At 45.9% G+C, this 27197-nt stretch overlaps 1 protein-coding gene across 1 annotated transcript in view; it reads left to right on the forward strand.

The window, feature by feature from the left end:
- The first annotated feature begins 3144 nt into the window (after window positions 1-3144).
- LOC149325419 (calcium-activated chloride channel regulator 1-like) overlaps window positions 3145-27197 on the forward strand; it is a 28322-nt gene continuing 4269 nt past the window's right edge. Inside the window, exons 1-5 of the mRNA XM_089564276.1 lie at window positions 3145-3158; window positions 7037-7190; window positions 10519-10867; window positions 18156-18262; window positions 23846-23967. Coding sequence (XP_089420402.1) covers window positions 3145-3158; window positions 7037-7190; window positions 10519-10867; window positions 18156-18262; window positions 23846-23967 — 746 coding nt within the window. The remainder of the gene's footprint in view (window positions 3159-7036; window positions 7191-10518; window positions 10868-18155; window positions 18263-23845; window positions 23968-27197) is intronic.

A 27197-nucleotide genomic window follows, 5' to 3' on the forward strand; every position in this document is an offset into this window, starting at 1 on the left:
CTAATGCGAAATTTGAGCCCAGCTCGTCATCTGTTAAAGCTGTTCGATAAATTGAGTCAAAGAATTCGAGCAATTAATGTACGCACAATTACAGACCAGTTATTTTTCGCGCATATTCCTTCAAGAAACACTGCACTAGTAGTTCTTGACTGTCATGAAGGAAGCTTTGTGGTCGGAGAAATAGATGGATATATGCTCGACTTGCTGCAACAATGCCTGGTTCTTAAAGACTAGGTCTGCGCAAGTATTTCGTGAGGTTGCTGTGGGAGCCGTTACGAGCCAGAGGAACGGGATGTTCTCCCGCATAAGTGGTAAGAAATGTGGAGGTCTTATGCAGAAGGCGGCGCTCGTTCGCGGCGACGCTGACATAATGCGCTGCCGGTCTGTTCATTTGGTGTCCCTCTCTAGGTTCGCACGGTGTACATATATTATGGAGTTTCTGGCAAAGGACATGGTTAATTGGAGAGACATGGGAGAGGCCTTTGCCCTGCACTGGGCGTAGAAAGGCTGATGATGATGAATGTGATGAAATATTACCTCGTAAGAAATCTGGCACCACCGTCTATGCGAGTTTTTTTAAGAGTACTGTATCATCTGCAGTAATCTCAGGAAGACCGATTTTCTTACTTGCCTTGGCTAGCGTTAGCTCTAGAACGTTATTACTACTTTAGAAATGTAAATCTAAAAATATTTTGAAAGGAAACGTACTTTTAATGAAAATGTCCTTTAATACCTGTTGCCTGTACAGTGCAAACTGTACTGTACAGTGTACAGTACAGTTTACAGTGTACAGTGCAGTGTACAGTGCAAGAGCAGGTATGCGCAAACGAGTAGCGAATTAGCGCGTGGTTAGCAAGGGCTTTCTCATCATGCCGCCAAACATAGCTTCCGTCGAAACGAATTTATTGGGTTCAACAGACATTTTTTAGAGCAAATGGTCTTGCACAAAAATGTTAACGCTTAAAATAGACCATTTTAAGAGATTTAGTTTTGCCATTCAAAAAAATAGAAAGGTTTCATTGGTGCCCTCTGGTACTGCCGTTTCGCGCTTTATGGTCGCGCCATGGAAAAGTATCCGAAAGCCTCATCCTTGCATCAGGAACTTGTTTTTTGCGTGCAGTGTGCCACCTCTCACCAAGTACTTGCACTGCACTTACGGATTTCGCGAAGAGAAGCATGAATCAGGACGCCTTAACCTGCCCTGCTGCAAGTAAGTGAGGGCCGTGTTCATGCTAGCAGGTGCCACGTGTCAGTATTTCCCTGAATCAATTCATGAACTGAAAGCAGCTCCTGCATGCAATGCTTGGCCACCGCCTGACTTCGAAATGAAGTTAATGCAATATTCGACGAGTAAGCTTAACATGAATGGCACTTAATGAAGCGCTTTGTGCTTCTAAAAGGCAAGAGTCTACAAAACTCGTTCGAGAAATGTGCAGAGTGGTCACAGTAGCAGGCTCTTCCTTTTTAAGCACACAAATAAACTTGGTCTTATTCTTTCACCTTCTACCCTCGCACGAGGGCTCTTAGGGGTATTGTAAATAAATAAATAATAAAAATAATGCACATGTTCCTTCTAGACAGACCCAGTTTGCTGCGTAAATGGCTGCAAGCTACGGGACAAACGGACATCTCTCCCAGCAGGCCACCGACACTGCCTTGAGCTCACTTCGAGTGAAATGCCTGCACCAGGAAATTCTGTAGAAAACATTGTCGTCAGTCGCGAGTCGAATAAACTGTCGGCATAGCTGAATAACTACACAACCAAAAAGCATAAAAAAAACATCACAGAAAATGAAATTGAATTACTGTGAAATCCGATGTGTAGAACGTCAACATTCCAATCCGAAGTGAAGTTTACGCGACATGCCGAGAGTGTTCCTGGTGGATTAAGTGCGGGACCACCAGCTTTCCCACTGGTTAATATCTAAAAACTCAATGCTCTGCTCCGCTTGCACTGTGCTGCTTTCGTCCACTGCGAATATTTTACTGCGCTGTATTTCGGCAGTCCCATTCCCTCTAGAGAAAGTATACTGACTCTATATGCGGAAAGCGAGGTTGTTCGAAGAGAAGAATCGCAGATAGAAACGCACACAGATCCGGACGCCGGTTACTGGAGAGTGCAAGTGCTTTGCGTCACAAAATCATGTAACGTGTGGAGCGCCACCATGAAGTTAAACGCGTGACCACGCCGCCGCATTTGCGCAGTTCGGGGCATGATGATGACGGAACTTGCTAACGGCAGACCTACTCGTAACAGGCCCTTAAAAGCGAAAGCAAGAATTACAAAGGATGGCAGTAACAAAATCTAAATGATATGTAACGTTTCTATGGTGACATGTTACAGGACAATAACCTATTCACATAGTTAGGAGTAGTTTTCTAAATATTTATTTTAGTAGTAAGTAGGCCCCAGTTCATCAAACTAAACAACAGATGAAGTTCGGATGCAGGTTGCAGTAAACAATAATTTTCACTTTCGCTCCTTGTGTTACGTCAATCACCTTTGTTTCAACGTCCCCATCAGGGGCGTAGCCAGGGCGGGGAGGGGGGGGGGGAGGTGTGGTTCAGAATACTCCCTGAAATTTTTTGAGCGTTGCATCCCCTCTCCTTTCCGCCTTTTTTTCGCGAAAGCCATTTAAACACCGCATGAATATATTAAAATGTAAATACGAAAAAAAGAAGAGTCTCGGTTTGTTGAAATATGGTTCCTGTTGTAAAAACAAGATCGCGCCAGTAAGCTGAAGGTGTCGCTGCGTTTCCGTTTGCATGCCCAGGCAAAATATTGTAGATAGGCACGAAATTTTGTACGAGCCTTTTTGTTTGAAAAAGAAATGTTCTTTACGAATCAGGGCCTTGATGCACTCGTATTTCCATGTAGATATTGAGTGAACAAAACAATTCACCCTTCGGCTTTATTAAAGCAGAAAAATGGCTAAGATATTAAATGGGCGCAGGCTCTCTTTCTTTTTGATATTAAACCGACAGCGTATAACAGCACATGAAAAATATTTCTTTCTACGCCACTGGTCCCCGTCTTGTGGTTTCCACCTGCAATTGCGGAGCAGAAAACGACGACGAAGTTCCTTTCTTTGGCGAGAAAGAAGATCGAACGGTGTTTGCCTCACACGAAGACCCACGGCTGGAATGACGGCGCTAAGGTATGTGCGCTGAAATTGCTCTCTACAATCTCATTCTTCCGCCTGTCGCAGAGAAGGTTTTTGTTCGTCTTTTGATTCAAGCTTTCAAGATTCAAGATTTTGATTCAATTTTTTGACCGGTGAGAGAAAAAACACATGTGAGCAAACGTAAGGTGGGAGGCCCCCCGAGGGCGTACCCTGAGTCCAGGCCCCATATGCAGTAGCTATTTGGGTGGACCGAGCGATCGGGTCACGGTGGTCGTCCCGGGCTGCGCTAGGCAGGTTGGATTCATACTGGGACGGGAAGGGGTTTACTATGGGAGGTAGCGATAGATAATTTTTACATGCCTATGTTGAATGGTAGGGGGTTTCATGTCCGCCGCAGAAAGTGGAATTTGCAGGATAGTGTGTGGGCTAAAATATGCGCGCCTAAGTCAAGATGGGGTACAGCGCACGTTAAAGATCCCCAGGTGTTCGAAATTATTCCGGAGACCTTCACTGGGGCACCTCATTCTCTCTTTCTTCTTTCACTCCCACCTTCCTCCCTTCTCTAACGGCGCTGTTGAGGTGTCCGCCGAGATAAGTGAGACAGATACTCCGCCATTTCCTTTCCTCATAAACCAATTTACCAGTTTACCCATTTTTAAAATGCACATTAGACTTTATTTGGCGCCAAGAGGCCGCCTCCTCTCAACAGAGTGATCAAGCTCGAAAATGCTTTCCTGAGATGAATACTGCGCTATTGCCAAAAACTTCGCCCCGGGTGCAGTTTGGAGAAGGTCTTATTCGTAATCACTGCTACGAAGTAGTTTCTCACAACGACAATCCTCATGCCACATGCGTCCAATTAGGCGGTATTCGACAGCGTCCTCCACCGTTCCCGTGTCCGTGAGCGCTCCCTTACTGAAGCACTTCCTGTTCGTCTCCGCAGTCTTCCATCTACGGGACCTTATCATTTCACTGCGGCGATGTAGAGAAGTTCAATTGGGGCGGCACGGCCCCTGGTCTGTCAAACTCTGTCATTATGTGTTAGTTGCCCACCGGTGACAGTTTACCTTGATTATGTCAATTGCGCTTATGCCAAGGGGCTGGTCTTGCTTCCGGTTCCAGAGCAGAGTGGTCATCGCAGTGATGGAAGCAAGCATGTGGTGCACCGCATCGTTTTAGCGAACGAGGACCAGAGATTTTTTTTTTCACCGAACATATCGGCTGCCATTCCTGTGCCCATACTTGACTTATGCGTAGTAGCGCATTCTTCAAATAATAAAAAAAAACTACGCCCAACATTTAAGCCTTTGTGCCCGGCATGTCGCGTACGAGAACGTTGCTTTCGAAGCATTGCGCCTTTCTAGTCTTCGCGAAAACACACGGTGTCCACCTGTCGCTGCCGGTCATATTCGCGCAGAGAGAACAGCTAACGCAAAGCTTACGCAGTTTCCACCGTACTTCGTATTTGTATTTTATTTTTATTGTTTTTGCTATTCTATGCGCCTAGCTATTTTCGTAGGAAGGGGAAGGAGAAGTGGACACGGAGGCCGGGAGACGGCCGTCGCTGTCCGCTCCTGCAAGAAGCAGTGGTTATCGACGGCGGGGCCGAGTGTGCAGCGCCTCCTTGTTCGCTGTAACCGAGTTGTGCAGCCACAGGTGTTTAGTATAGGCCTGTATCTGAGGCGCAGTGTCAATGCTCTAATATATATTATGACGGTAGTATCACCCTATAGACCGATCAGTTTACAGTTCATTACATATACTGTATTTACTAAGATAATCACTGACAGAGTCAAGACAACCTTACAGTCCAATCAACCAAATGAACAAGCAGGCTTTCGTAAAGGAAGAGCACCTAACAATAGGCCATATTCACATCAATCAGGCGACAGAGAAATGTGGAGAATGTAACCAACCCCTACATATACCCTTCATTGATTACAAGAAAGCACTTTACATAGTCGAAAATTCGGCACTGATGCAGGTATTGAGGAATAGGTGTGTAGAAGAGCTTTATGTAGAAATGCTAGAAGGTATCTATAACGACTGCACAGCTACCGTAGCCCTCCATAAAGTCACCAATAAAATCATAATAAAGAAGGATATGAGGCAAGGTGACCGGATCTCGCCATTGCAATTCGCCGCCTATTTACAGGAGCTATTCAGAGGCCTGTATTTGGAGCAGTTTTGAAGAGAGTTAATGAGGAATGCCTTAGTAATCTGCGACTAACTTATGGTATTGCCCTGCTACGTCACTCAGGAGGTGAACTGCAAAGCCTGTCAATGAGTTTGACAGGCACAGCAGAACGGTGAATCTAAGAATTAGCATTGGGAAAACCAAAGCAAGGTTCAACAAGCCTCGAAGGGAACAGCGGTTTACGATTGGTAGCGAATTGCTGGAAGTGATGAAGGAATGCATCTACTTTAGGTAGGTAGTGATCGCAGATCCAGATCACGAGCGTGAAATAACAAGAAAAAAAATGGAATGAAACAATTTAGTAGGTTAATTCAGATCATGAATACCAACTCACCAATATCCAATATATCCTATATATATTCTATAGAAGCAGAAACGTGGAGGATAATGAAAGGGTTGAACTTAAGTCAACGACGACGCAGCATGCTATAGAAAAGAAAATTATAAGTGTAACATTACGAGACAGAAAAGCAGGAGGGTGGATGAGGGAATGAACGCTGGTTAATGGCATCCTAGTCGAAATCAGGAGAAATAAATGTGCTTGGGCAGGGCATGTAATGCAAAGGCAAGATAACCGCTGGTCCTTAACGGAAACAGAGTGGATTCCAAGAGAAGGAAAGCGTAGCTTCGGGCGGGATCAAGCTCCTGGGGAGGACGAGATTAAGAAGTCTGCGGGGCCAGAGTGGCCGCAATGAGCGCAGGACAGGGTTAATTGGAGCTGTGTGCGAATGCTTTGCTCTGCAATGGGCGTAGTAGGGCTGATGATGATGACCAATGTCGCTCGTAACAATTAGTGCTCGTTTTAGTTGCGGCCGTTATGCTCGAGTGTGCATGCGGAGATTGCATGCTGGTGACAGTTGCAATCGGAGAGAAAAGAAGGCAGCTATCAACCCTTTTTTTTGTCAGCAGTCTCTCAGTGCTGATGGAACGTTCCCAATGTTGACCAGTAAAGGTTCCCAATGTTCACCGGTTGGACCCGTTAATCCTAAGTTCCTTTGGGTTATCTGGGAGAATGCCAATGTAAGATAAAGACAAGAAACAAAAGAGAAGATAGTGTTCTAAGCTGAACAAATCTATCTAGAGAAATGAATGAATTGGTCAAGCACACTAGGAATTTTATCAAACTCTGAAAACGCATTTGCCCTGTAGCAGTGAAAGCTGAGCACTTAGGCTTCTTGTCACCAATTGGAGAAACAATACAAGCTTGCCAAGCTCCATCTCCGTAGTGAGCGAAGTGCGCTTGGTCGGCAGGCATGAGCTTCCATTTGTCGTTTGAGCTTTCAGGCAACACCGTATAGTTGTCCGCTCCGTGGTAAACCGGCGCATCCGCACTTGTCGAGCCGCGAAGCAAGATCATTGGCTTAGCACAACGCAGTAAGCTCAAGTTTTCTATGTTGCGCTCGTGACTGTATCCATCACTAAGGAAGCGCCCGTAAGTAACGACATCCAATCTTTCTGTTCACTCTGTTTTAAACATGATAACCACTTGACCTCACAAGCTGTGCTGGACTTTATTATGTATGAATTTCAGTATCCCTGTTAGCTGTGCTCATGTTCACAAGCATAAACACTGAACAGCTGCTGTATATGGATTTAAGCCGGAAGAAGAAATATCGATGTGTATATATTATGTACCTTGTTTGTCTTAAGCTGGCATGCTGCAAGCATTGCTCCATATCTGCGCTGACACGACTTGGCTGTCTGCGTCTTCCAGGTTTTTATTGCCGCTGTATGCTCTGCAGACAGCTGTGACACCTGCAGCCGTTCTCTCACTGGCAATCGACAAACCAGATGGCGGGTACAGGGAAGTGGTAGTCGACATAGACGACTCTGTCGATCCTGACCATGCTGTCGTCGAGGCCATCAAGGTAAATGGTTTTACGCGGGTGCGAAGCCTTCGGGAAGGCGATCGCTTTAGTGCATTTTGTTTTTGTTTTCTGATAGAGAAGTCAGTCCAGCGCGGCGGAAAGAAAAGCTGAAGTTCGGCAACTATACTGACATTCTTCAACTGCAGGAACTATGCCCTTCTTGCCAGTGCTCAGCAAATTTAGATTTCTTCCTTTTTAAGCGCAACATTATTGCTTGCCTAGTGAGTAATTGGTAAATCTTTGGTTTGGTTTAGGGTGTTTAGTGTTCCAAAGCGACTCAGGTTGTAAGAGAAGCCATAGTTTAGGGATCCAGGTAATTTCTACCATCTCGGACGCTAAATCTTTGAGCTTCTCTGCTTCGCGCTGCAATACAGCACCGAGAAAACAGAAAAGATGAAGACGAAACGAATACGTGTACCATAAACGCAGCTTGGCAGCCGCGTTGGAGTTCGCTTCTTATCCTACTTTTTCTCTTGGTGAAGTACTTGAATTTTCTAACAAAGTGAGTGTTTTTTTTAAATTGTTTTTTGACGCCAGTGTGTGTGGTGTGTTTTTGTTTCTCTCAAAACGATGCTGTGTTTTTACCGACGTCAGTCGAAGTCGGCTTACATTATGATATACTTGAAAGGCCGATAACGATGCACGACGTCTTAAGGCGAAAGTTTTTAATGGCTCATACTCGCGGTGTCCGTCCGTGCGCTGGATTCGTGCCAACTATGGCCTCTCCTCTGCGCAGTGGCGCAAACACCCCCCCCCCCCCCCCCGCCCCCTTTAGTAACCTGCGCGCTGGTTGGGGGCTCACCTGTGCATAGCAACCGTGACGTCACACAGTAGCGGTAGAACGAGGGCGCGCGCGTCGGCGGTGGCAGCTGCACTGCCGCTCCTTCGCCAGCCGTCTCGTTGCAGTCGAGTGAGTAATACTCATGGCTCCGAAGCGGCCCACAGAGTCCTTCGTTTACTACAAGCACCTTTGGGTAATTCAAAGTGATATCGGCGAAGACTGTGGCCATTCCACTGGGGCGCCATGTACGACATGCTATATGCAGTGGGTTGACCCCAAGGCTTTCGCCAAGCACACTTTAGAATTTCCAAAGTGTCTTCGGTGAAATTTTTCTAGAACAACGGGCACAACCGTTTTTTAGTCTCTTTGTATCTCGCGCTGCTCGCAACGTTGCATAATGAATGATGCTGTGGTGTGCATATGCAGCCCTACTCCCGGCTGGAATATTCGCACAAGCCGTGATCGGCTGGCATGAGTAATTATTGGGCTCACCCTCTGTTGTTTTCGCCACCACCGGCGTCGGATAAAATGTGCTGTGCGTTTTGATCTACAGTTTCCGGTGCAAGGTCGCACACTGGCTTCATTCCTGAGAACTGCCTAGTGCGCAGGCTCAGTAGCAATGACGTTCGGCTGCCGAGTTCAAGGACGCGAAATCTGGGGTGCAGATGTGGCATGTCGATCTACGTTAAATTCCAAACTGCCTATGTCGTTTGCGACATTAGTGTAGATTAAAGAGCACACGGAGCCGAAATTTAATATCGAATACTCAACTATGCCATCTCTAGCTGCAAACATACAGCTTTTTTATGTTAATTCCCGCTTTAATACGTACCACACGACACCGTATCGTATGGCACGCCAAACCATTGCCAAACCAAACCATACCATATTTTACCACACCACACCACACCACACCACACCACACCACACCACACCACACCACACCACACCACACCACACCAGACCACACCACACCACACCACACACCACACCACACCATACCATACCATACCATACCATACCATACCATACCATACCATACCATACCATACCATACCATACCATACCATACCATACCATACCATACCATACCATACCATACCATAGCACACCACACCATACAATACAATTCATAACTGTCGGAAAACAGAGCTAAAAATGGCGAATTCAGCAGATTGATGTTTGCGCACACATTTCAATAAAGCTTCCCGTTGTACTATAGCGACCCGAGTTTTAGGGCTGTTTAAAAAAATGTACAGAGTTCCATCTAAAGTTGCTTTGTTCAGATGGCATCTCACGCACACGCATACGCGAGCACTCGCTGTTATGGTACAAAACTACAAAAGGAGATTGGAAACAAACGAAAGAGTTGCCGGCGCCTTGGTTGATTGCGCCGCGAAACTGGTCGTTGAACCTGGTTCCCTTCGCGTCTACAGCAGTTAGTGCGTCCCATGTGCGAGGAGAAGTCAGAAAATTAGTGATGGTTTCCTGTGCCGCCTTTGCTTTCCCCAATGCACCTGCCGTCTAAGGACACTGTCAAAGAGACAATCTCAATGCGCATTGAATAACCGCCATTGAAACTGTTGAGGTGCATCCAAATGCCCTGGTGCCACAAGGCTAACTTAAATAATGATTCAGAAATCTGCATGTAGTGCGACAAATAGCTGCAGGCAATTCACAGTATCTAAATTATATTAGATAAATATAAGCTTCCTAAGTTATGCAGAGCGAAATAAATTGTACGGAACATTAAATAACGTAAATATGGCGCACCTAAATAACTACTAAATCTGCTGTAAATAAGCTGTTCCAGAATATCTATTGAATAACCTAGTGCAAGTTCGCATGAAGGAATGGCAGGGCGCACCGCTGCGCACTTCGTTTGAGCAACGTTCATTTCTCGCCACCGAAGCTGCCACAGATCAGTCAGCGTTAACAGCTACTATCGTTGGAACTGTTGTGTGGCACTTCTCGTTCTCGGCAATTCGAGCAAATCCCAAAACTATCTAATAATTAGGAAAGGTCAGATATATCTTTTTTTCTATATCACCTCTGTTCTTTGAAGCGGTTCATATCTAAACCAGATAAAAATAATTTAGTATGTGGTTTAACGTCGTGAAGCGATGCGTGGGTTGTGAGAAACGCCGTAGTGGAGAGATGTGTATCGGTTTATACCACCCAGGGTTATTAAATGCGCTCCGACATCCCATGACACGCGGGTGCTTTCGCATTTTGCCTCCGTCTATATACGACTTCACAAATACGAAATACGTGCCTGAAAAAATACGAAACACATGCCTTGAAATCCGGCTCCATCGATGCGCTCGCAATGACAGCGGTGAAACGTACGCAAACGACACCGCCGACTGGCGAGTCTGCTTTACTTATCCTCGGTAATTATATTTTTCTAAACACTTGATGCTCTCTGTTTCGAACGAACACGTTTCGGAAACCGTACTTTCATTATGTACAGCATATTGCGGGCGTCTCTGTGGTCTCTTGAGGCGGCGGCACTACGTTGACCACGGGCAACGACTTCTCTCGCAGGAATTGTTTCGGAAAGCCTCTGTGCTACTCAACAAAGCGTCGCGGGGACGCGTACACTTCAAGAGCGTCGTCCTGGCGCTGCCCGGGAGCTGGTCACGCGACAACGTGTCACAGCCGGCTGAGGAGGCACACACCGCTTACCACGAATATGGCCACTCTTCCGTCGACGTTCGCGTGTTGGGAGCAGCAGCAGAGGAACGAAGCGGGCTGAGACCCTTGCCGGACGGAGCTCCACCCGGACCCCGGGCTCTGCATTCCGGTCACTGCGGAAGTCCTGGCCGCGGCGTCCTTGTGTCCGCCAGGTGGCTTCTCAAGGCCACCGCTGGCGAAGATGAGATGCGACTCGCGGGTGAGCACCTGGTTGAAGGACGAGCGATTAGAACATATAGCGAGATCGGTAACCGCAAAGCGCCCTCTATATCCCTTTCGACCCTGGATTTTTCATTTTGGTTGTAGATTTTTTGCTCCGCGTTTTTACAACGCTTAAGGCCCAATAACCCCGCAGTAAAAATGTAAAGCTCGTGGTGCGAGTATTAACTGATTTAGAGGTATGGTGTCAAAATCGTACATCAGGGCTCAATGGGTGTAAAATGCGAAAGGGACCGTTTTAGTAATCGCAACCGACAAGAAAGAAATGAACGCAAAAATTTCTTATTTTGCTATGTGGAGACCTCTAAAGAAGCTTTTTTTAGTTTGTAAGGGACAGATGGATCTTGCAGTTGCCACAAAAGACGCCGCTCGCTCCTTTTTCCCCTGCGTTTTGTATCAGCTCCTCGTTTATTTTTGTTTTTTTTGCTGACAGGCTTATGTTCAAGCTTGTGTACGTCACAGCAACAATACAGATGTTAAAAACTTGCGTAACCCTCCTGGGAGGCGATTGGGGACACGATCAAGGCTTTCCTCGAATCTGTAACGCCCTCCTCTATCGAGCTTTATAAAGCTCTTTCATCAGGCCCAGCGCGGAGCTCTCCACATCTAAGTTCTAAGCTTGCCGAAACATAATGCATCTGGTTTGCACCTGTTTTCAAACCAGCTATTTGCTATAGAAGAATTCATAAAGTGGGAGATAATCTCGTCCTGTCTGTCTCTTCAGCGGATGCTGTTCTCTATAGGTGAGAATCAATTCCTTCTCATCCATAACCTCATGAGTTCGGGATACCTCTCGGCCGGGGAGAAAGCAGAAGCTGCTTATCAGCACACCAAATACGCTTTCTCAAGAAAACATAGCCAAACAATCTGCATTGATCCTAACGTCGAGGGTGCGCCACAAGTGCTGCACGAGCGGTGGTGCGCGAGTTGCAGTGTGAAAACTCCGGTCGCTTCTTGCAGCTCAGAGTCGATGCTCACAGGAGGAGGAGAGCGGTAAAAAAAGGAATAAAAGCGCTAGGTCAGGCGTGCATTTATTTTCGCTATTCCTTTGGTCCGGTTGCTGTTCGCTGACATCCGCATGGTCATTTCCAGGCTCGATCCGAATATTAATTTTGTATGATAGCGATCATATCTTTCTTCCAATTTATCAAAAAGATAATTTTATTCCTTCGTCCATTTTCTGCGATGAACAATAATGTCAGCAGTCCAAAAAGGCCGTTGGTATAAGTGCATCGGCAAAAATGCTAGCAGATTAAGATCACCCATCTTCACTCAATGGCCACCGCTGGCAACCGTTGAGCCCTGATGGTGTCAAAATCGTACATGTCAAAAATGTGTTCAAACGCAGCGTCTACGCATTCAATAATATTTAAGACGGGGATGTGAGCTTGGATAGGCGTTTCACACAACATATAAAAACCTGAGCGCAGAAGAACGAATGGTTAGTGAGATACAAATCCACAAATTTGCTACACCTCGGCTTCTTCACTCCATGCCTCCCATGCTGCTGCTGCTTCTTCCTTAAACCGCACAGCTCAATTGAAGGGCGTGAACAGCGATGCCGATAGCAACAGGGATCCCTAAGGAACTACTGTATTAAAATTTAGTAGTATTTTCTTCTGTTGCAGAGGCGTGAACGGAATATTTGAGTTGTGGTGTCAATTGACACCGCCAGGGCCGAAAGGGATATGGAAACTACCGCAGATAAAGAACTACATAATCTCTCTGTGTGTGCCGCGTCTGGGTTCGTGACATCGAATTCCCCATGAGATATTTTTTTTCTGGCCTCCGCAGAGCAGCGTAGGAGGGCGTGAGTCACGGACTCTACCGCTCTGGATAGGGGAGCAGGACAGCGGTGGCTTTCGAGAATACGGGAAAGGTCAAACCCCTCCGGGAGCGTATATGTCAGGTCGCATCCACTTGCGCCGTTCTTGCCGAGAGGTGGGCGCACGCGGGCGGTGACGAGCCATCATAATCCGCGTCGCGTCGCGTGGCTTTTGTGCCATGTCTGTGGCGCCGGTGCTGTGCTTAAAGCGTGGGGTGTGGCGGCGCTCCTTGATGGCGTTGAGGTGCGGTCAACAATACATTGCCCCGCTAACTGCAGACATGAAGAATGACTTGTAAAAGGGCAGAAAACTGAGCTAGTTAGTATACGTTCATTATGAAAAATACAGGCGCTAACAAACAACGACCCTGAGGAGACACAGCGCTTACTCACAAGTATACAAGAATTTTTAGTCAGAAGCTTCTATATATACAACTAAAACAAACCCAGAGTAGTCGCACGCCACATGTCACCGATGTGCAGGCAAAGTATAACACACGGTTTTCACTCGATCTTTCAAAAAACTTATCTCCCTACTATACAATCCAACTGAAGGGACACTAACATACGTATGCCCCGTTTCTGCGATATGATAGGCTTCAACTATCTCCCGCGTTACACGATCTCGGTGACGAAAAAGAGCAGACGTTTTGGAAAACAGGTGAGAACATTTCTTCTTGCGCTTGCTGGAGTTACGACAATGAAGAACAATATTGTTTGAAGTGTAGCCTTTTTTCCATATCTCCGGCATGCTCCATCAACCGCGCATTCAAACATCGGCCACTCTCCTAAGTACATTTCTCGTCACGACAAGAGGTTTTGTACACTCTGCCCAGTTTGCACGCGAAGTACCGTGACATATGTCTGACAGCACATCCTCCTTTTCTTTTCTTTGCGCCCTGCTCCGCCTTAGCTTGAATCGCATGGCATAATGCTTACAGTTTTTTGGGAGCCGAAAACATGACACGAATGCCATACCTGCCAGCAACTTTATAAATCCACTGTGAAAGTCTATGCACAGACGGTACTATCACGGGTTCGCTGTATTGTTCTTTCTTGTCGTTTTTTCACTGGCCCTTTACCAAGCGAATAACCTTCTCGCTGGTTTTGCCGATCACGAGACCTGGATATCCGCTGTTAACCAGGATTTCCACCTGATAACCAACATTTTCTTTAATGCGACGGTGACAAGACTTTTATGCAGCTGAATTTAAACGGGAGGCCGTGATTCCATCCTTGATGAGCTTCGAGTGAGCTGACGCAAAATTTAATTTGGTTAATGGGGGTTTAACGTCGCAAAGCGGCTCAGGCTATGAGAGACGCCGTAGTCATGTGCTCCGGAAATTTAGACCACCTCGGGCTCTTTAACGTGCTTTGACATAGCACAGTAAACGGGCCTCTAGAATTTCGCCTCCACAGAAATTCCACCGCCGCGGCCGGGATCGAGCCCGCGTCTTTCGGGTCAGCAGTCGAGCGTCATAATAACTGAGCCACCACCGCGGCAGATGCAAACTTGAACAGCCTATCGCGGAACGCGAACGGTAACTACAACGAAGATGGTCCGTGTTCTTAATCAATCGAAGGTCCAGAAACTGGAACCCTCCCCGATTTGGAACCTCGTACGTGAACGTTAGGCCCATACCGCTGTCCTTAAACAATTTCACTATGTCTATTACCCTACGTACAAAGCTGTCACAGTTGTTGGCGATAATTAAGTATGATCAACGTAACGAAAGGCCTTCCGAAACAGTTCAACTGAATACAGATCTACCTTCTTGTTAACAAAGCCTAAGAACATGTTACTAAGAGCAGGAGTTACCCTTGACCCAATGCACCACCCAGCTCGCTGCACAAAGAAACTGTCACTGTAACCAATTACTGTAGATTTCAAATAGAACGACAGAAATTTTAAGAAGGATTCAAGGAACACACCACACATTTCAATAAACCCTTTTTCATCATTGTCACCAGTGATGCATCAATGGACGCACCCGATTAACAAGTTGTGCGGCATGTATAGTATCCTGCGGCATCCTGCCACGAGTTGTTCTCCGAAATGATGGAATGGAAGGGCATACCTTCCTTATGCGTCTTCACTCCGAAGAAGGCTTACAGATGAGTTGCCGAGGCTGCCTTCATTGAAGACGCTAGACGTAGAAGGTTGTGGCTATGAATAAGTGTCACGGCCTGCTTCTTCACTTCTTCAAGAAAGAAGACAACAAACGCGTGATAGTACCGTCTTTCACATGGGATTAATAAAGTTGCTGGCAGGTATGGCATTCGTGTCATGTTTCCGGCTCCCAAAAACTGCAAACATTATGCCCTGCAATTCGAGCTAAGGCGGAACAGTGCGCAAAGATGGTTTGGTTTGGTTTTTTGGGGTTTAACGTCCGAAAGCCACTGAGGCTCTGAGGGACGCCGTAGTGAAGGGCTCCGGAAATTTGAACCACCTGGGGTTCTTTAACGTGCACTGACATCGCACAGCACACGGGCCTCTAGAATTTCGCCTTCATCGAAATTCAGCCGCCGCGGCCGGGATCGAACCCGCGTCTTTCGGGTCAGCTGCCTAGCGGCGTAACCACTAGCCACCGCGGCGGGGCGCAGGGCGCAAAGAAAAGAAACGGAGGATGTATATTAAAAAAATCCCGAGTATGTCTCTGGCAGGTAGTCCCCACAGAGCAACCTAGGAGGCACGTGGTCCACCTAGGTGACGCTCCTTGCGGCGTCATCACAATCTGCCTCTCGGATGATGAGCAATGCTGCCCTCCGTGGCAGGTGGCAGCTACATAGCTACATTAATGATTCTCCAGTGGGGAAGAGCAACTGGGATCGCACAACGCCCATCGGAAACAGCACCTCCCATGGCAGGGCAGTGGCGCATCCCTAAATCGCCGCACCGCTGCGCATGAGGGGTATTATGACTCCCGGGAATATATGAGTGCAAAATAGAGAACGACCTTCTGCATATACGGAAATTAAATCAATACGCTATCACGTCATACCCTTAAGCCAGAGATTAACTGTTCCCGGCAATTTTATTGCATGTTGCGGGTATATCCTCTTCAATTTCAAATAACCGGTATTACTTCTGAATTTCTGAATCGGATGACATTTCGTTTGGGTACTCTTTCATAGCATTTTTATGTTTCTAGTTGGTTGGTTATTGGGGTTTAACGTCCCAAAGCAACTCCGGCTATGAGGGACGCCGTATTGCGTTAATTTCAACCACTTGGAGTTCTTTAACGTGAACTGACATCGCACAGCACACGGGCCTCTAGTATTTCGCCTCCATCGAAATTCGGGCGCCGCGGCCGGGATCGAACGCGCGTCTTTCGGGTCAGCAGCCGAGCACCGTAACCACTGAGCCACTGCGGCGGGGCATTTTTTATATTTCTGTAAGCAAGTATAGAATTTGAAATACAAAAGCTTGTCCCTTTTCATTAGTTTAAATAAAACCAACAGCGCATATTACCGAAATTCGCATGTCCACACTCTTCTTTACGAGGTAGAAGTAGAACGAGCAGAATAGTCCTGTATTTGCAGGAGCTCTGAAATTCATTTTCAGAAGCGCACATCAACTCGCTAATCGCTACTGTTTGTTGTCACGAGCAGCCGAGCGAAATAATACACTTCTAAACGATGCAGAGAACCCACATTTGCGCGCGAAAGTTGGCGAGCCCTCTACATCGAATTTGCACCCTTCTCTATCGCACGCTGCTGCGTATATAGGACAAGATGTGGCTGTTGGTAAGATTCTTTCGAGCATTAGGCAGCTACCATAGCCGCGGCCAGTCAGCGTCTTCGCTCTGGCCGGTCAGGAAGCTCCGCCCCCTGAGGAATTCCCGCGTGCGTCGGTGATGGGCCCGATGGCAGCGTCGACCTTTCAGCGTGCCAGAAGTGACGAGTGAACTGCGAAAGGCACACAATCAGAAATTCAAATTTTGAGTAGAGGTAAATCAGCTTCAACAAGCACATTAAAAAATTCTTACTGCAGGATATTTGTGTAGCGCCGTCTTTTGTCATCTCAAGCATGCCACAACATTACTGAGAGCCCGTTTAAAAGCCCCTTACTGGGCCTCTTTAAGATTGGTTTCTCAAAGACGGCTGCTCCACGCCATTTCCGTCTTTTAGCACGTCTAGTATAATCTCTTATACAACAGTACAATAGAAATATGCAAAGAATATGAAAACTAGACGGAAATTGAGCGCCCACTACATCAATATGGTGCCCTTTTGTTCTGAAAATTGCACTGTTTCCGAACAAAGCAGTGGTTCAGGAACCTAGTGTGAGGTACACAGTACCTTTCGTCCCATATCATTTAGCTTTCTGTACAGTGAAAAATAAGTACAAATAAAAATGAAAATCAAATGAAATGAAAGTGCTCAAGAATTTTTTTCGTCTCAGCAGGACCTTCTCCCTAGACTGTGGATGAAAACATCAAATGGCAATCCAAGACGTATCGAATAAACGTTGCAGCTGATGTTCTCAACTCTCGTTCTCTATTTATGGGCGATGGTTTCGTATGCCTGCAGAAACGTCCTAATGGTAGTGTGCTTCTCGGCCGTAGTCGCTCGGACCTGAAGCAAAGATAACCTATTACGAATGTGCTCCATGTGTTTTTTTTTTCGTGAAACAATGCTCCTTCTCTCCAGAAAAATCTAAAGATGGGAAAAGAAAGTCCTGGTTTCTTACCTCATAATTGTTCTTGCTTTGTGGATATATTACTTCGCCGTAAAGCACGAATATCAAATTGTGAACCGCGATAACTCTTGAATTTCATGCCGATTATATCAACTAGCTCAAATTTAACAAGCATTATTTTCGCGAAGAATAACTCTCTACTACGCATTCTGCTGACATGCTCATAAAAATATTGGAACATAGAAGGAACGAGGTGTACACACTGAAATGAACGCTTTATCATGTTAGATCTTTTCAGGATTATAAAAGTAAAGTCTGTAGTAACGGAGTGATCCAATCGGCGTTATTAATCACTCACCACCACAAACATTCTTTTTCTGCAACACAACAACCACCATTTATTCCATGGGGGAGAAAGGGCTGAACACTACACACTGACAACACATGGCAAGTCAACAACACAACACACACTCTGACAACCCGGTCCCCCCTGCAACTGTCCCGACCCTTTCCCAGGAAGGGCATATATTCCCCTCCGAGGTCGTCGTGCGGGGAGATTCGGCGCGTCCGGCGCCCACTGGCCCCAGGGTAAAGGCCTAATGCCCTGTGCGGCTACCACCCCCCGTTCTAACGAAGTGATTGGAAGTTGGGCGTTAAGTGATCTCCTTTCTCTTAAAAGATAATCAAAAGGAACTCTGAAATCTCTTTAAGTATGATGAAAACACCAGGCATCATTTTTAACGCCATCGTTTTGGTTAAGCGAACTAAATGGGTAACTTTTCTTGGTACTGTCCATTGCAGCGCACCAATTTCTCTACGAGTGGGCCCGCTATCGTTATGGCGTCTTCGATCAGTTCGGCATATCTGGCGACGGTCGCCATTCGTCCCTATACTGTGACGATGGCTTGGTAAGCATGCGAACGTCAATTCCTTTTTTTTACAGCCTGTAGCAGCCATGTAACCATGCGCTGCTTATCTGCTGCCTCCATACATGCGCTATAAATGGCCGCCAGATGTCGCCACCAAGCTCTAAGACTTGAAGCAATCGGGAATATAGGACCACAAAGGCTCCCAAAGCAAAATAATTTTGGGCCAGACTTGTGCCGCTGGAGAGATTACGATGGTGATAGCGTTGACGACAAGCATCGCGACGGAGCTACAGAAGCCACCACAGCGAAGCTCCCAACTGTACTTAACTTAAGCACACTTAAAAAATTTTGAGAGGACCTTTGTTCATATTCGAAATAAATCTTAAATATCAGAGAAGAGTAGGCAGCTTAATAGCGTAGAATCACTCTCCTGGCGACTGTTAGTGGTCTTCGCATGGTTCGAATCAGAGTGACTCTGGATGTTTTGTCGGGAGGATATGCGCCGGCTGGGTATAGACAACGATTAATACATCGTGTTTACTCAACATTCTTGCACGGGGTGGGCCGTTTCAGCCAGACACGCTTGACAAAATAAATTACGCAAACGCGCACTTATCAGGCCACCGGCACAGCCATAGTCAGCAACCAATAAAAAGAGTTTCAGCTTGTGCGCTTTGTGTTTTGACATGGAAACTCGGGAGCGTTCAGCCTCTTAAAATTCACTGCAAGTACAACCGGAATTGGGTCCTCTGTCAGCTCGTTTTGTATTTCGAAGAACTGACTTCTAGCTTATGTAAACTGTCTTACGCATGTCTCTATTCGCTTCCGGGTCACACAGGTAGGAAAAGGTGCATTTGTTACACAGAAAGAAAAAGGCGAGTCTGAGCAGATAGCACCAGTGTTTGAAAGCAAACGATACCTAAAGACGCAGCGTTTTATCTAAATTGAAAACTGTCGATCTAGTTCTGAGATATCAAATGGATGCTTTTCACGAAGCAGCAAACACTGCGTGAATGTGCTCGAAAGAAAACAAACATTAGGTTGAAGTATCCCACGTAGTTCGCTTTAAAGCAAAACACGCAAGGCTTCCTTCCTACGCGCACGTAGTATACGACGGTGTCTTTCAGCTTGAGGCATGAATTTGCTGTCCAGTTTCCAGAGGTTTCTTGCAGATTAATGGAGAATATTTCCCGTTAGTGCCTAGCGGTAGTTGCGGTGTACTAGCCCACGTCCAACGCGATACTGTCCGAGCAGTCTATAGTCTCTTTGTTTTCGCCCTCAGGAAACTAGTGACACCCAGCTTCGCATCATCAGTATTGTTCTGCGATTCTAGATAATGCCTCGTTCTAGCGTCCTCCTGAGCTTGCTGCTGTAGCTAGCGTGACGTTGCCTAGCTTGAACTTTCTTATGTGTGAGGAATCTTATGCCGAAGTGTTGAATTGATGCTCGCGTATACCACGGACAAAATGATTTTGTTCAATATCTTATATTCGTCTTCACTGCAAATTTAAAGTCTATTTCCACGACGTTTATTTTGAAGCTCTCCTTCAGACCACCTTAGGGATATTGTATTTAGTTGCGATGGATTTACAGAATGCTGTGAAGAATTGATTTTGTTTAGTTCAGAAGTCTGTGCACCACACAGTTCTCGACTAATAATTTTGTATCATCTAACCACACTCCATCTTTCTCACTGGTGAGTCGAGTACTCGGTTGACACTATGGCCAGCGTTCATAAGATGCTTAGGCTGGTAATCTGCTCTGAAGCACGATTCCACTTGGATGTAAAGGAATGCTAATGCTACAATTGCAGTTTAAATGGGCTGCTAGCCTCTTCACGTGCCGGTGCGTTGCGTCCTTCAAACTCTATGCAGTTTCTCAATTGGCGTCCCTCGTTGATTTATACTTTTGGCCAGAAATATTCGTCTGAAGTGCTCTAGAGTACGAAAAGTAATCCCAATTACCGCGGTGTCCGCTCGTATTTAAAAGTCAATAAAGATTATTCCGGGTTTCTTACAGGTATGGAATAAAGGTACGGAGTTGTGTGGTTTCATTGATCCTGCTATAACTCCAATTCTAAGACGCGAGTTCGCGTAGTTCATCATCATCATCATAATCATCATAATCAGCCTGACTACTCCCACTGCAGGGCAAAGGCGTATCCCAGGCCTCTCCCATTACATGCCAAGCCCAAGCACATTTCTTCCTCTTGATTTTGACTAGGATATCATTAACTCGCGTTTATTCCCTCAGCCAGTCCGCCCGCTTCCGATCTCTTAACGTTACACTTATGATTTTTCTTTCCATAGCTCACTGTGTTCTCCTTAACTTAAGCTGATTCCTCTTTGTTATCTTCCACGTTTCTGCCGCATAGGTGAGTACCGTTAAGACACAGCTATTGTCGACTTTTATCGCGAGGGATATTGGCAAACTGCCATTCATGATATGAGAGAACCTGCCATATGCGCTTGACCCCATTCTAATTCTTCTAGTTATTTCTCTCTCATGATCCGGATAAGCGGTCTCTACCTGCTCTAAGTAGACATATTCTCTTACCACTTCCAGCATCTCACTGCCAATGGCGAACTGCTATTCGCTTGCTGGTCTGTTGAACATTACTTTGGTTTTCTGCATGTTAATTTTTAACCCCACCGTTCTGCTCTGCCTGCATAATTCATTGATCATGCTCTGCAGTTCATGTCCTGAGTGACTTAGCAAGGTAATGTCATCAGCGAATTGCAAATTACTTAGGAATTCCACATTAACTCTTATCCCCAACTGTACCCATTTCAGGCCTCGGAATACCTCCTGTAAACAGGCAGTGAATAGCAATGGCGAGATAGTGTCTCACTGCCTGACACCTTTCCTTATAGGAATTTTATTGCTGATCTTATGGCGGACTATGGTAACTGTGCAATCGTTATAAATATCCTCCAATATTTTCGCAAAACATCTTCTACACCCTTATTCTGCAATGCCTGCATGACAGCTTTGGTTTCCACTGAGTCAAATGCTTTCTCGTAATCAATGAAAGCTAAATATAGGGGTTGGTTATATTCTGCGCATTTCTCTATCACCTGACTGATAGCGTGAATGTGGACTACTGTCGAGTATTCTTTAAGAAAGCCTGCCTGATCATTTGGTTAATTAAAGTCTAGGGTTGTCCTGACTCTATTAGCGATTAGCTTAGAAAATACCTTGTAGGCAACTGACAGTAAACTAATCAGTCTGTAATTCTTCAAGTCTTTTACGTCTTCTTTCTTATGAAATAATAAAATGTTAGCGTTCCTCCAAGCTCCTGGTACACTCGTTACCAGATAGTCCGTGTCCTGGTAGTCCGTGTACAGCTTAATGATCGCCGGCAGTATGTCACTTGAGCTCCAGGCAATGGGCCCCGGCTTTTAGACCCTTCAGGCACCGCTGCTTGCACCTTAAGCTATATACTGGCTCATTACAATGTACCTTATGGGTTTCTCGCCGGAATCAGTTACGCAATTTGTCAGATTACACGCCTCACCGCAACTGTTCACCGTTGCAGAAACGCTGAACTATCGAACCTGCCTCGCTTTATTGACTGCGACTCCTGCTGGCCAGCAATGTTCGTCCAGCAGATTTAGATGTGCGGGAGAAAATTGTAACGGCCGCGAAGACGATGTAGGATTCGCGGACTGAAGACTAAGAATGCCACGGGGCTCTCTCGCTCTGAGCCCTCAGTCTGCCGGCAGCTTTCGTCGGTCGCCTTACGCAACCACGTTTTTCAGAAAAACTTTGAGACGTAACCTTACTTTAAACATTAGAGCCCTACCAAGTATACATTGATTAGGTGATTTCTTCACAATGAACACAAATATTTCCTCTGCAATATTTCATCCCGTCAACACAACGCATTATTATTCAGTCATATTGCAGGTGCCAGGAATCGAGGAAAATTCACCATGGGACGTGTTTTGATGTGCAAACTAGAAAGCAATCATGATAAACTCACAACCAACTTCTCCACACAGTTGTTGTAAACATCTTCATGACAGCTATCAGCGCCAAGTTACAACGGCGTACAAGTACCAAAGTGACTTTAATACCGCACATGCTACCGTAGTGTGGTGCCAGGGAAGTAGTTGTCGCCTTTACGCTTTCCCACCGAGCTCTCCCTCGCGTGCTCTGCACTGTTTTTGAGCAGCGTGAAACCTTTACGAGGACAGCATTGTCAAACCTAGGAGTGGAATTGTAACCAAGAGAGCAAAAAATAAGCGCCGAGCCCACGAGAACGTAACACAAGGACAAAAATAACCAAACCTTAGTCATTTGCGGTGATAAAAGATGAGGACCCGAACGTAACAAAGTGACAAGGTGGCGAGCCGACATATCTCTATGGGACCGACACGGAAGGTCAGGGCCGGCAGCTCGCAGCGTAGACGCCGCTTCAGGCTGTAAGATTGCGCTAACGAAACAAAGCATTTTTGTGACAAGAAAAGTGTTGTTCTTTCCAACGAAGTGTACTATCGTGGACAAAAGTAACTGATTCTATTCATAGAAGCGACCCGCGAAGCACTGGACCGATCTCTACACCAGAAGTGCGTCGTCAGGTGACGCCTGTATGCAGTGTGGCAAGATTCGGGACTTACAGAGGGAGTGCATGCTTACTTCGCCTTAGATAGTACTTGACTCAAAGGTCTTTAAATAGGCATAACTTGTATTGTGTTTTTGGTTTTTAATCGCAAGTATGTGCTCAACTGATATGTTTCGTTATAATGTTTGTGCGCTGACTTGATTTCTGCACTCCAGTTCCACTGGCGCTAGTACATGGCGCTGGTATTTGCTTCTAGACCGCGTTCGAGCTTCATGCGGATGACACACGTCAGTTGATGTTGACCGCCACTTCACAGGCACAAGTAGCTGTCGTACTTGAAGAGGCTCAGGGAGCAACGACGTACAGCGCTGTCAGTGCGCCATAATGCACCACTGTCTACCGCACCCCTGGCGTCCGTTCAATCCCTGCTTCAATGCGAGCCCCGCATTGGGTTTTTCTCCGCCCTGGCTAGGTGGCGCTGGAATGCACTTCAGCCGTTTCGCTGTTATTTCGGGTGCTTCGGCAGTGCTTCCTGCATTTATTTTCTCTGTTGAACGTGTAGTCTGCATTTTTGGCAAAAGTAAAGCATTTTTAATTTTGTCAGCTTCTTGAGCGCACGATAATAGTACGGTTGATCGATGTGCGCAAAAAATTTGACAATCCACGGATACGAGAGAAAAACAACGACAGGCGCAACTGTCCATGTGTTTTTTGCCTGTTGTGTTTCTCTCGAGTACGTGGATTGTCTAATGTTTTGCGCTCATCGACCATCTGTAGTATTGTCATGTGCCAACTAGGCCCAACAGCACTGTTCTTTAGCACAGTTTGGCTACGGAGCGGGTGGGTATAGCTCGAATCCAAACTGAATGCCTTATTTCTGGTTGTCTCATGCATAAGAACGAATTGCACTGATCGTTAAATCGTAGTCTTCTTCTCCTGTTGCACTGCCATATCTTAGAGGGTGATTCATGGATGTCTTATGTCGCGGATAACACTGAGTGGATCATTAACATACTCAGTTTTTTAGAAGTCACACCTGGCTATTATATGCACAGGTGGCGCCGTTCTGTGACAACACCAATCATAAGGACAACGCAGGGGCGCCAGGCAAACACAACTCGACCTGCGGCGGGAAATCTACGTGGGAAGTTATCACACAAAGCGAGGATTTGAAAGGGTACATTGCATGTCACTCAAAATGAATTTTTATTCACGAGCCAAAGGTTCGGTATTCGCTGCGCGGGATATGGCGTATTACAGGCAATGGCTTGGTGTTTACTTTCTTTCAAGATGGGGAAACCTTTCAATGCAGAAATACATCTAACGGCAACATTTTCGCTTCTTTGCCAGTAGATATTTTGCCCATCAGTCCACACCACGCGAAGGCTCGTGAAAATGAAGCACGCGAAAAGGTTTAGGTTATCTCTCGAATCTCTCGAGGACTCCAACCCACGCCTATGAGATGCCACTGTAAGAACTGGTGGCCAGGCTAATATACGGCACTACTAGTAGATTTCCCTGTCGTGTAGTTCGTAGAAGCTTACGCAAAAGGAACTTTATCACGTAATAGTTGCACTTAGGGCGTCATAAAAAACAGGGTTAGTTTGGTAAGCATTGAAGCACAAGGAAGAAAGCAAAAAGATTTAAAAAAGACACAGAACAGGAGTTACATTTTATATGTTTATGAATCCACATTACCCTCAATGAATGGCATGGCTGCTAGAAGTCCCGTAACGAAGAGTTCATAAAGGTTGATTTAGCGATATCATGAAGTTTGGCTTAGTTTATTGGGGTATAACTTCCCAGGAAACTCAGGCTGTGAGGGACGCCATAGTGAAGGGCTCCGGAAATTCGATACTTGCGGTTCTTTAACGTCCACTGACATCGCACAGTACACTGGCCTCTAGAATTTCGCCTCCATCGAAATTAGATCCCCGCGGCCGGGATCGAACTCGCGTCTTTCTGGTCAGCAGCCGAGCGCCATAACCAGTGAGCCACCGTTATCACGAAGCGAACAACGCAATCTTAGACACACACAGCACCTCGAAGAGTGAGACCATGATAGTGCTTAACCAACTAGCCTGCCAAAACGTCTTAACGCAATTCTTTGGCGACAAACTTATTGTGTTGTTCCTTGTTTCTGCGTAAGATCGAAACAATAAAGAGCGCGCACATTGTTGCAGTACCATGATCTCTACGTTAGCGTAGATTAGGCGGCAAATGATGGGAACTTTAGTCTTGGAATGTCACGAGCATAAAACAACCGGCTGTGTGAGATTTTAAGTTTTACCATGTGACACATATTTGTGCTAGCATTTCAGATCATGGCTTAATGGTCGAATAAATCTGCGAGGGCATTCTGCCGTATACGCAGTGCCAGGCAGGGTGTATCATGTAGATATCACCTGCGGCAGCGGTGGATTTACAACAGAAAGGCGATTACCTGAACGGAAAGTATACCCTCCAAAGCAAATCTCTCAGAGCGCCCTTTGTCCGGATCCCATGACGTCCAGCATGGTAGGGTGAAGGCAGTGCACAACTAGAAGTCACACCGCCCATGACGGAATGGTCAAGCTTCTCCGCAGTGTCACAGCGCTCATAAGAGAAGCCTTCATATCTTCATGGATTTAATCGGTAATTTGTTACTGATTTAAATGTTGGCGCCAAAAAAAAATCGACCATTGCGCGCACTTAGAAGCTTCAAACATCCAGTATATGAGTCTCCTTGACTGCTATAAAATTCGATCACCTTCCTTTGAGATATATAATTCATTTCATTTATTGCATCCCTCAGGGCCAGAAGCGCTACAGAGGGGGAGCGACAAAACACAAAAATAAGATTAGAAAATACAACGAAGAGACAAATTTAAATAACACCAGAGTATACAATGCTAGTGGTAGCTTCGCGCAATATCTCATAATTATTGATGTCGGCAATATCTATAGGAAGGGGATTCCAGTAATGCGAGGTACGCAGCAAAAATGACTGGGAAAAATATTTGGTGTTAAAAGAAACTAAACCGACTTTATGAATATGGTCAGTACGATGGGATACATAAAATGGCTGTGGGCATATAAATAATATACATATATAGAATATAAATCGTTGAATATAAATCGTTTCTACCGATGCTATGGCTGCGTAAACTTTCGGTCGTTCTGCCATCCAGTTTATGGGTTCGCGGTATATCGTAAAGATTGACAGAATCGGTTTACTTCGTTGAGATACCTAGAAAGACCGGCGTGAGGTTTTACAAAAGAAACCATATATAGGTAAAGCTATAGTCACGTAAACACAGTCTTGTGCAATGTCATAGTCAAGAACACACTGCGAAACGATATTCCCCTTAAATGTTTATAAGAAAAGTGTTAATTGTTATTGTGCTTAAGATCAATCACATTTCATTTACCGCGCTTAGTAGCCAACACCAGTGGCAGCGAGAGCACATTGAAGGGTAAGAAGGGCTGAGGAGGCAAAACGAACCGAGCTAAAACAGAACTTTTCCAACGGCTTTGCTGTGGCCTACTGTATTTTGCATGTGTCTTCTTCAGTGTTTGGAGCTTTGCGTGTGACGTTACGCCATCCACAAAGCTCACGACTTTATCAGACCGGCCTTGCCGCAGTTCTTCCACAGGATACCTTCTTGTTGCTTTTTGAATTAACATTGTGTGCGCTATTGACACTTTACATCACAGGTGCCAAAAACGTGGCAGTTTTCATTCATTTTTTAAAGCGATAGCTTTACTACTTCCACTTTCAATCCTTTGTCGTGACGCGGTGGTGCCACCATTGACCTTTCGCATGACCTCTGTGTGACGTCACGCCGAAGAGCTGGGCGACCATCTCGCGCAGTCTGCGAGTAGTGGCGGTGCCACCACCGGCGGCCTTGGATTAGATTAGATTAGATTACATTACATTACGTTAGATTAGATTACATTAGATTATATTAGATTAGATTACATTAGATTCCATTACATTGGATTGGGGTGGATTTGAATCGAGTGGATTGGATTGGAGTGGAGTGGAGTAGAGTGGATTGGAGTGGATTGGATTGTATAAGCGATGCATCACTACAAGTCTAACCACAAGCACCACCACCAGCTACACTACCAGCTGAACCATGGCGTAGGTACGGATATCGCTTTCGCAATTACTGGGCTTAACCAAGCTAAGCCACAGCGAATTTTTTCTCTCAAGTATGAAATGCGCTGGGGAAACCCCACGCTCCTAGCTGACACGCACGTGGCAGCTGGGGCTTGTATTCGCGTTAATAGATGCCGCCCCGGGCATCATCATCATCAGCTTACTGCGCCCACTGTGGGAAAAAGATCTCTTCCATATCTTTCGAATTAACCCTCTCCTGTTCCAGCTGCAGCCACCCTATTCCTGCAAACTTCTTAATTTCA

This window comes from Amblyomma mixtum, chromosome 10 (assembly GCF_055824585.1).
Source record: "Amblyomma mixtum isolate Tamu chromosome 10, ASM5582458v1, whole genome shotgun sequence".
Classification (NCBI taxonomy): Eukaryota; Metazoa; Arthropoda; class Arachnida; order Ixodida; family Ixodidae; genus Amblyomma; species Amblyomma mixtum.